We start from the raw sequence: 11,315 nt of genomic DNA on the forward strand, positions 1-11,315 counted from the left end.
CCCCCCCCCGATGATGTTGCTGCTGTTTCCCTGGAATGGGGTGGCGCGACACAGGGCGCGAGGGGTGCAGGAAGCGCGCGGAGGTAGGGAGCGCGAAGGTCATAATTTTCAGATTTATGTACAAATGTTTCGCGCGGGGTGCGCGCCCGTTTCTCCTCCTGGGGAAGATGCCTATCGTAAAGTTTCGCGGAGAATTGAAAAATGCTCTCGAGGCTTTTGCGCGCGGGCGATGATGGAACACGGGGGTGGATCAACCGCGGCTGGAAAGCCGTTGCCCTTTTACGTTCGTGAAACGACGGCGGGGGGCGAAGACCGTGGTCACAGATCACCGTGCTTGCTTCTCGACGAAAGATTGCGTAGCGATAAGACTTTTTCTTCGCGATGCGCCTTAAATAATATGGGAAGATTAATGAACGAATCGGGTATATAACGATTAAAATATTACGATCGGTATTCTTTCATTTTCACGCCTAGTGTTTTCAGACCGTAAAAAAAGCAGCGAGGATAAAAAATGGTTCGTTAAAATACAAAATACAAAATGGCTTTGTTACGCGTTGCTTAAGTCGCATGTACGTCTAGCATAAATATACACACACATACAAGTGGTAACAGCAAAGTACATTCCTCGAGAATCGGGCGGGTCCGTTTCATAATTCAGACCCTTTCTAGGCACCCCTACTTCGCATACCCCGAACGTCATTTCTGATGTATGACGCATAGTGCCGGTGCACTCAAAGTGCTATCTGTTAACGAGCTTCTCTACTCGGGGCTTGTCTTACGCATTACACTTTATTACGGAAACCTAATATGTTCTCCGTTGACGCGCTATCGCTCTGTCCAGTCGTTTGTATGGTACATTAAATATTAACTAGAGATAGTGTTACGTAAGAATGCTATTTCGACTATATCTTCATACATCATTTCTTTTATATTTAATTGTAGCATTTCAAAACTACATTATTCGTATTTGTTAATTGAATTGCATTTACTTATTATTCTTAAGATTTCTAAATTTTTTAACAATATCCTAATTAATTTAAATTTGCACATTTAATATGTTCGAAATTATGTGCAAAGTCATATCTTGCCAGTAAAAGTCTCGGTTAATTATAGATTTTCGAATGTACGAAGATGAATATCGTTTTGTCGACCCATATAAGATTAGCCGAGCTTCTTATCTCATGTATAGAAACGCATGTAAGAAAATCAGTCTAATTCGATTACACATATATATGTAAATTTGTTGTACGCGTATTTACGAGAACGAATGAAACGGAACGACAATGTTTGATATAAATATTGTTTACACGTTAACGAAAAAAAGATCATCATCTCAGTTCCTCTCCGCGTTACACGCTACCATTCTATTTCCATTCTAACTGTCGACGTTAACGGTTACGAGTACTCTCCGGATTTTCGGTGACTCGATGACAGAAAAATCGTTTTGCTGCGCGTTCTCTTTAAGCTCTTGCTTCCCAAAAAAAAAATTATGACCTTCCGAATTAACGCTTCTATTCGCGCGTCATCAACGTATCGTCGCGACGTGAGCTAACTCGTCAATGACGTATATATTTTATATTTTTTATTGCTTTTCGCATTTAGTTTGAGATGCGAATGCTGTACGCGTATTTACGAGAACGAATGAAACGGAACGACAATGTTTGATATAAATATTGTTTACGTTAACGAAAAAAAGATCATCATCTCAGTCCCTCTCCGCGTTACACGCTACCATTCTATTTCCATTCTAACTGTCGACGTTAACGGTTACGAGTACTCTCCGGATTTTCGGTGACTCGATGACAGAAAAATCGTTTTGCTGCGCGTTCTCTTTAAGCTCTTGCTTCCCAAAAAAAAAATTATGACCTTCCGAATTAACGCTTCTATTCGCGCGTCATCAACGTATCGTCGCGACGTGAGCTAACTCGTCAATGACGTATATATTTTATATTTTTTATTGCTTTTCGCATTTAGTTTGAGATGCGAATGCGTATTCAGAATCCTCACGTAAGATTACTCGCGTAACCGTACTTCGCGTTAAATCCTCCCGGCAGGATCGTCTTCTGCGGAATGAATTAACAAGCCTGTGAGTTCCCGGCCAAAATCCGAGGCGAAACAATCGGGCCGTCGAAACGATCCGGGAGTCGTTTGACTAAACAGCCGGTTATCTCGTCGCTTAATCAGCATTGTCTCCTTAGCACCCCCGGAACGCGTAGGATAGGTGTCCCTCGGCCGGGTAAAGGAAAACGCCTCGGTCGAATGACGACGAAGACGGTGTGCATGCCCCCGAGGAAAACAATTTAGCTCAATCAACATTTCTAGGCGAATCTCGGGCGTCGTCTAATTAAACCGCTGTCCCGCGCGAGGATAAAGTCGGAGGTTATCGCCGCCGTCTCGTATCTGATCCCCTCGGTCGGGCTTAATACAACCGCGTTTTCACTTCGGGCTCCGCGGGAATACGTACGTCGCTCGCGTGGGTGTGTGCGGACGTATCCTTCTACATACATATACATATACACGGAACGGATGAGGAGAACTCGGGGAGTCTCATTTCCTGTCCGCGGGGGTCCCGCAGGGGATACATAATTAGCCCGATTCGTCGGAAACGAAAGGAGGGGGGGCCCGCGCGCGTCGTTGTTCGCCGATCTTCCGCTCCTTCTCCTTTCTCGGCGAGATGCTGCGCTTCGATCGATTTCTCGAAATAATTTCGACTCCCGTCAAGAATTGAATTTTAACGACACGGCTTTGTGCGCTGCGAATCGATGTGAGTTCCTGATGACTCCTCTGTTATTAATCTCGGACTCTCGAATGATCGGCCAATTTCGTAGGATCGTGAAACGATCGAGAAAGCGAGAGCGGATCCGCGCCAAGTTGAAAGAGCGGCGCGATTTCCGGCGTGGAAACCGCCTCGGATTGTACAGACGTCAAAGTCAATTGCAAGACGCACGCCGGTGAATTAATCTCAATCGTCGGCGGGCCTCATGTCATTTATCATGACTCGTTACGAGCGGGAAGGCGCGAGGGCGAATACACACGGATTGATATGGAGTTAGCTACGGTAGCCTGTGTACGATTGCGTCGTGACCGCCGTTCGGATCTATCAGTCAAAACGACGAGGGTCCGAAGAAGTGAGAACTAATTTAAAAAATGCGTAGGTACTCTCTCGAACGATGTGTAAAAAAAATGTTCCAAGCGTGTGTCTCTCGTGTCATCTTTTTATTTTAACTTAACGTAATAAGGATTAACGATTTTTATACGCGTTTCTATGCATTCTTGATAATATAGTATATAGTAATATGTATATATAGTATAGTAGTATGTGTCAGTTACTATATCCGGCATATATCGAGAATGCCGATATGATGTTTATGGATTTTGCGATGGCGCTGCTCTTGTTGTCGAATACCGGCGATTATTTTCCGATAGACAAATTCCGAAGCGGGAAGTGTTTATTAGAGATACACATTCAGTGTTTAGTCAATATCGCTGGCATACTATACGAGTATCGTACGGACGTTGAGGATCGAATTAATATTTACGGGGAAAAAATGTTCCTTGTTTTAAATCACAAGGAATCCGTCGAAATTTTTTTACGATAAAAACATAACAATACGGAATAGATTAGAATTGAGAAGACATAAATATTAATCACTTATGATAATACGAAATTTTTATTTAAGTAATTATATCTTGAAAATGTAACAATGTAATTTTTTTTTTTTTCGCAACTTGGAATTTTGAGATAGAATCGAAGAAAATCAGAAATTAATGTCAGAAAGTCAGACGTCTTATTTCACTTGCCCTATTGATGTTCGTGGAATGTCAGGCATCCGCTGATTGAATTCGGGAGAGAGCCTTTCCCGGATCGCGCACAGTTTGATAAATGTTGTCCGTCTCTCGCGATATGCCGGATAATATCTGTAAGGATCTGGCAAGAGAGAACACAGAGGATCGGACTCCCGGCCCTTTTTGTCGGCGACGGCATCGTTTGTAATTCGAATCCATCGCCCTTCGCGCGAAGGAACCAGAGTTTCAACGCTTGTAGTACGTCAGCGAGGAATCTCCCGTCAGTAATTTATGGTCTCGCCACGTTCCCGAATTAAGTCCCCCATTTTTCCTCTCTGCCCTTACGTTTGTTTGAATTAGATCGCGCCCTCGCTAAATTGACGTGCATCGCGAACACGAAATTATATCTTTGAAACAAGAATTGATATCGATATAATTTACGATGAGATTTTCAGATTTTCTTATTAATCGTAGTATATACAATTATTGACACAATGCTCGAGAAGACACTGCCTTACAATTGCAAGTATCCTTTTGAGATCGCGTTGCGTCTGCAACGAGAACACTCGTTACGAGAGAGTCGCAGAACCCCTTTCGCTTCAAATGTCACGGTCCTAAGGGTGGAATTTTCACTCCTGGACTCGCAGAAGCGCGCGCTAAGGATCATGTTACGACCCTCCGCACAGATCCAGGTCGTTTATTATTTCGACTTGGTCGAAATATCTACGAGAAAGCGACCCTTCTCGAGATGTACGTGTACAGACAGAAAATGTGTTGTGCCCTCCTACGAGATTAATTTCGTATATAGAATTAAACAAACGGTTACGTGAAATCACTCGTATTAAGTTAGCATTATTCAGTTATATATATCTTTTGACTATCTAGTTTAATTCACAAGTGTATGAATCATTTTAACATACCTCTTGATAATTTATCGTATACAAAGTAGACTGAAATTTTTTGACGGCGATTAAAATTTTCATGTCAGTTAGCGGCTCTGCAAAATTTTCGTCTCGTTCGCTTGATGGTTATGAATGTAACAGTGTGTCGATCGGCGTTACGACGTTCGGGCTTTACGTTACTCGATAACGGGATAAACGCGCGAATAATTGGGGATTCGCGATTTAGGTAAAAAAAAAAAAAAAAAAAAAATGTTTACACGCCGCGACATGCGACGACGCGTCGCGATAAAAATTCATTGGCGTATGTGAATGCCGGAACGCCGATGGCACGTGTATCGTTTATTAAAAAAGCTGTTGGACGGCCGCGCCGGATCGAAGAGCGCGGGGACATACCTTCGCCATTTTACAGAGGCCCTTTGTCGTGCCGAAATTACAATTGCTATCATCATTATCGGATGCGTTATGCGCACGATGCGTTTGGGGTGGACGCGCGGAAATCCCACCCCATTGTTTGTCGCGCGTCCCGTTTTGATCGGCGTTATATATCGGATTCAACGCGCGTCGGATCCGCGAGACGGTGAGAAATATCCGTCCGCGAGAATCCGCGATCTAATTTCATGAAACGATCTGGAATCATAGCCGCGCTTTCTCTCTCTCTCTCTCTCTCTCTCTCGACCTTCGAAGTCTCGCCCGCTTCTTAATGAACTCCCGCTGTTCGAAGCGGCCGTTTCTGAACATCGGATAGGGAATCCCCGCAGAGTTCGTCATTACTGACGCAAAATTAAAGCTAAAGATACAGGAGGGTCGTGCGCGTTTTCGGCGCGGGGCTTATTAGTTTCGCGAGGCGCAAAGCGTGGGCGAGCACCACCGGGGCATGACTCGAAAGAGCTCGCGACCGCGATTATTTATGAAGGGATTAATTATTGCGACGACGAATTTAATATAAATGTTGGCTCTTGCTTCCTCTTCCGTCGCCGAAACGTCAGGAAAACGGTGCTCCTCTTCCCCTCTTTCTCTCGCGTATACGAGACTTTGCCTCGACCGAGGTAGGGCCGCTATCACTAATTATTCGGATATCGTCGAGAGAGATTCGCGAGCATAGGAGCCGTATTACGCTCGCATAATGAAACCCGTATTAACGCAATCGCGCACGCGGATACACGCCAAACGCACGTAGATGCGAAAATGCGCGGCGGACGCCGCGGCGTAACCGTAGACACGGTGAACGCGCGGCGACGTCGAGCGTAATATTCGACTAATTACAAATTTAATAACCCCAGGTTCGTAGCCAGGTTATTGCAAGCTCGTGACGTCTAAATGAATCGACTTTGCGCGTTGCGTCTCATTCCATACACTCGCTCCCGCCTGACGTTCTCCTCATTCGACATTTCGCTTCCGAAGATTGTCGACGATTTTGTTGTCGGAAAAAGGAGGGGGGGGGGGGGGGGGAATATAAAAGAGCGGAATACAAGACGCGAGAACCAAGTTTACCGCCCCGATTGCCTCTGTCTTAATAGACTCGCATTACCAATTAAAATTTAATTATCATCAAAATTGTTATAATTATTCGAATTATTGCGGTGTCCAATGGCGATGTCACGTCGTTGGCATTATTATGCTCAAAAAGTATCCTTTTTTCGATTCTTCCTTGTCGCGGGAAATCTTTACATTTTGCGGCCTGTGCGAGGCGCGCACATAAAGCCGCTCTCCGTTTCCCTTAACACCGCCGTAACTTATCGCTCGTAGACACAGTATTTCTCTCCGGCTCTTTGAAAGCATTTTCTCATTAAAAAATTAAGGGTGGAGAGGGAGGAGGGGGGAGGCGGGCGGGAGTGAAAAGGAGCGAAGCGGTTGCAGAGGGTTGTGCGGGGGAGAGAGGGGGGCGAGGGGAACCGAGTTCGCGGTGCAGAAACGAAGTATGGGGCTGAGACAGGAGGGTTTTGCGGCGGCGAGCAAGGGGGCGGGGACGAGGGTGGACGGAGGGGTCGGTAAGTGCTCTGCGGCTCCCAGATGCGCCCAATATTATGTTTAATGATATTAACTTCTTACTTAATGGTCCGCGGTTCGATTCGAGGTGCGAAAGAGGCACCTCCCCCCTCCGGACCACAACCCGTAGAAGCCGGAAAAAATATACCCGGGAGAATAATTTGGCGAGTCGAGTATGAGAGGAGGAGAGAAAAAAGACAGAGGCAGAAGGAAAAGAACGAGAAAGAGAAAGAAGGAGAGGGAAAAAGAGTAGAGAAAGACAAAAAGGGAGAGAAAACGAGATAAGAGAAATGAATCAATAGTGAAAGAGTATAATCACACGTGAGATACGTTTATTTTCTTCGCTCTTTCTTTCTCTTCACTCCTTGCAATATAAAACGACTATGCGGATGACCTGCGCTATAAACCTCATGATAAAAGCCGTGGCATCGGCGGACGTCCCCCTTTTTCTGCGGCAATGCTGTCGAGGGTCGCTCTCGCCCTCAACTCTTTATTCACGATTAAGGAATCCGCCCGCCTGTTCTTTAGCCAAAGGGCTTGTACTACGGAACTCTCTTTTGTCACCCGAAAATTATTTTCTCTTTGCCGCGAAGTGATATTATTTCAGAGGAGTAGTCAAACGCTCATTAAGCAATGATGGGGCGGATAATTTTTAATTATTCTATTAATCGCGATCTGTGGAAAATCTACCACAAAGATCAATCATACTTTTCGTGTTGACGTTAGGAGAACCATGCTAAAATGTAATTTTGTAAGAAGCTTTTATTTGGCTCATTCCCTCTCGGCTTTATGACGGAAACGACTCGATTCCGTAATCCTCGCTCGCTTCTTAATGCGAACTGCGACATTGAGACAGAAATCTTAACGATTCCTGGTAAACCACGCGATGGACCCCGCGGGCACGAGTGCCAAACAATATAAAGCCAAGATTAAAAGTTTCTTATGGCGTGGGAGCGTAAAGCTCAGGCGCCGCATTAACGAGCGACTCATAAAGCGGGATGCTCGAGGAAATCGAAGTAAAATTTAAAGCAGAAAAACCGCAGGATCTTGAAATACGCTTGAAATACACTATACGAATTTGTTTCTGCTCCGTTCGTTTGCAGATATTTTGTTTTGTAAATATGTTCGAATAAATCTCATAGACTTATTGTTGGCGACGTCAAAAATGAGATTCTTCTTTATGGCGTCTTTGTGGCGGATTAAATAAATGCGATGTCGCAGAGGACGAGGCGATTAAGAACGATACATGGTATACGGTGATACGACCGAGAACCGTCGCGGTGTGCGAGACCGATACTTATCTTCCTACGCGGATCCCTTGCGTCCAGCGACTAGAATAATTATTTAATTAATACCCTACGTAGTGCGGCGAAGAGTCCACCTCCGCGCTCGCTCGATTTAAATCCCCTCGGATTAATACGAAACCTTTCTTTTCTCTTTCCTTCTCTGTTACAGGCTCCGCGAGGAGAGAAGCGACGCCGAGAGAGCGCTGGCTTTGGACCACAAACCCAGGGACCTCAGCTCGCACAATGGTAAGGTTGCATAAGCGAATCTCTCGATGCTCGATTTTTCAGTTTTTCAGTTTTTCAGTTTAATAACAGCAATTTCTTTTTTGTGTAAAAAATCACGTCAATTTATCATTTTGCATTTGTTGAAAATTTAGTAGTTTAACATCAATTAATAATTAATGCTTGTCAAATATTAAACTAAACTTTATTCAATTATATCAATGTGCATAAAGCGAAGAAAATGTTGACTTTGAAGGAACACTAACGATTTATTTCGCTGACATTTCTTACGGGCTTATAATTTTCAATACCGTTTCTCGTATTCCTACCTGTCTCGTCGCGGCGGCTGTCACTTGGATTAAGTCGGTAACGCGAGATGCTTAATCGTCAGAGTTGCCAGAGAACGGTCGATCGATGCGGATTCGAAGTCAAGCGGCGCAGAAAGATTTTTGACCACGACAGTCCGGCGCGGCGGTCCGACAGAGTCCGATCGTGATCGTCCTTTTCTGCATTTCTCTACCTTTCTTTCCATCTGGCTTGTGTTTGTCCGGTCGAACCAAGAGGCGTCCCGGGCGTTTAGGTTCTCGGAGATTAAGTCCAATATCGGGTTACACCCCGGTCCTTATACCTCTTTTTCCAATTCCGTATAATATTATAATCCATCTGATGGAATCCTTGTCTCTCTCCCCTTTTCTCTTCCGTGATAGACTCACCTACGTCAAAGACAACACAATGCAACGTTTACTATATGTTTACTATACATTTTTGAATCTGTCATATAATGTCAATTTGTCGATCGATCATATATACGTATTTACATATTTCGATATATATATACGAATACACACGCAATTATATTTATGAGATATCAGTCGCAATTCGCGCAAGAGACCCTTCGCTACCGAGATTTTAGTCCCCAAGGGCAGCCGGAGTATGTAGGAGTCAATTTAACGTAAAAGATGTACGATTCATTAGATCGCGCGTTGGGAAGAGAATCGAGAAAACCGCGATCCCTCTCTTTCAATGGCCAATGAGATACATGGAGCTCCGGGCGCGTACGTGTGTGAACGGCCGAGGAGCTGGTCTTTACTACTATACACATATACACGTACTCGTCGGGTACTCGTGCGTCTACCCGTGAGATCACGAGTGGCCCGAAGCAATGCGTCAGCGCCGACGACCGTTGCCCAAACAGTATCTATCTATGTCAGGATTAAAATACTAGGATATCAAATACGCGCGCGCGCGTTCGCTTAGGCGGTCGGAGGAAGGAAAAAGGGATGCGCGGAAAGAGAAAGAGGTGGTCGGTCGCAACCGGGATGGAAGGGCGGCCGGGAGATTCGGAAAGTGGATAGTCCGCTTGTTCTCGTCTAAACGGGGATGCGCGGCGGCAAATAAAATCCATCAACTTGTCAGTCCGGTCGATGGACGCGCATCTCGTTCTTCGTGACCGAACGTTCCTCGGGAAAGATTGACGCCGCTCTCCGGTGTTATCGTCCCGGGTAGAAACAAGGACGCAATGTCAATGCGAGTCTGATATCGATCCTGTGCGTTATAACGGATAGATAGCGATATATACACATATATATATTTTAGGTATTTAATATATATGTATTTATATTAAATACGAATTGTTTTATTAATTTTCTCGCGGTACCTTTACATTTTCAGGCTCCTCAAACGGTCACAGCCCGGTCCTAAATCTCTCAAAAACAGCGGGAAGCGGAAGTGTGGGCGAGCAATCCGGAAGCGAGGCGGGCGCGTCGCACCGTTCTCAAGATGACGAGGAGGAGGACGATAATCTATCGGAGGACCTCGAGGATGACAACGAAAAGGACGAAGGTATATTTTTAATTTTATTTACGAGAGGGCCGATTCATTCGCGAAGCGTGTGACAGCAACGCGATCCGCGTTGCCAGATACTTATATCTCTGATAAAGCGATGGGTTCGAAAAAGATTGTTCGCCTCGCAATCAATTAAAATGCGCTCTCTCGCTTTTGACGTTCGACGAAAGTCGAAAGGACGATTCCGACTCGAAAAACAGAAAAGGAAAGAGAAAGAGAATGTGAGAGGATTCGTGCTCGTGAAATAATTATATCGATTTTGCTGGACACGCCGCGTTTAAAGACGAGTTCTTCTAGACGGCTGGCGGGTCAGGCCCTCTCATCCATCATCTCTACCGAGAGAGCGCGAGGGACGCTTCGGGATTCGTCTTCCATCGTGCTCTGAGAAACACGTCGCAGCGGTTGCCAAGTTGCATGTAAATCGGAGCGTCGTTAATTGCCTCGAGCGAATTAGCGCGAGATAATAATATTTAATAGAAAGATTAAATGTGTAATTATTACTTCTTAATGAATTTATCGGATACGTCGTGTGTGTTCTGCGATACGCGAAACGATCTTATTTTCTTCTTTAGCAGTGTTCTCTAAAATGCGCGGTATCCGCGCGAGAAGCGTCACTGTCGGCGCAAAGCGATCATTAGACTCGCATCTTTGGTATTTAGTTTCATTTTTTCTAATGAAAGATGGATCGAGAGATAGAATCTTCGTCCGAGCTTTGTCTCGCTATCTCACCTTGCCTTGTTCCGGCGTTCCGACTCACCGAAGCATCATAATCGTTTTGATTTCTAATCGACTCGACCATTGTCGCGTCGGCATGTTAATTGGCCGGTCCAATTAATGAATCCGTAGAATCGCTTGTAAAGTCGCGTATCCGTGGATCCGTTTCACGTACGTGAGATCGGTTTCACGAACGCGTTTCCTGTGGAAAAGAAAGAGAAAGGAACATTTGAGAGAGGATGCGTTCGATCATCTCACGTTATCTTAATTAATTTTGTTTCTTTAGAGGTGCTATTTAATACATCGAGCGGTCGAATCGTTAAGAGAAAGCGAGTCTCGCGCGATCGCATTCGCGGGTTCCGGTCGACGGTGATTTATGAATGAATCCGGACATTGCTTTTTCGACACCGTAAAATTCACAGAAATCGTAAGATTATTCGCCATTCGCTCTTCATGCTGCGAAGAGGCTGGCTTGGCTGACAAGTGAATTGGAAAATATCGAGGACCGCCGCGCGCTCGCAAAATTAGGGGATCCCGTGTATATCCTCCCCCCCCCCCCCCCAAAAAAGGGGGA

General features: G+C 45.1%; 1 protein-coding gene across 6 annotated transcripts in view; it reads left to right on the plus strand.

Moving 5' to 3' along the window:
• The window catches only part of LOC115243135 (dachshund homolog 2), a 198,405-nt gene that overhangs the window by 114,984 nt on the left and 72,106 nt on the right, over positions 1-11,315 (plus strand). For all 6 annotated transcript variants that reach the window (XM_029819883.1, XM_029819878.1, XM_029819879.1 and 3 more), the window contains 2 exons: positions 8,130-8,206; positions 9,854-10,024. In XM_029819883.1, the coding sequence (XP_029675743.1) occupies positions 8,130-8,206; positions 9,854-10,024 (248 nt within the window). The remainder of the gene's footprint in view (positions 1-8,129; positions 8,207-9,853; positions 10,025-11,315) is intronic.

This window comes from Formica exsecta, unplaced genomic scaffold, assembly GCF_003651465.1.
Source record: "Formica exsecta isolate Colony F162 unplaced genomic scaffold, ASM365146v1 scaffold690, whole genome shotgun sequence".
NCBI lineage: Eukaryota > Metazoa > Arthropoda > Insecta > Hymenoptera > Formicidae > Formica > Formica exsecta.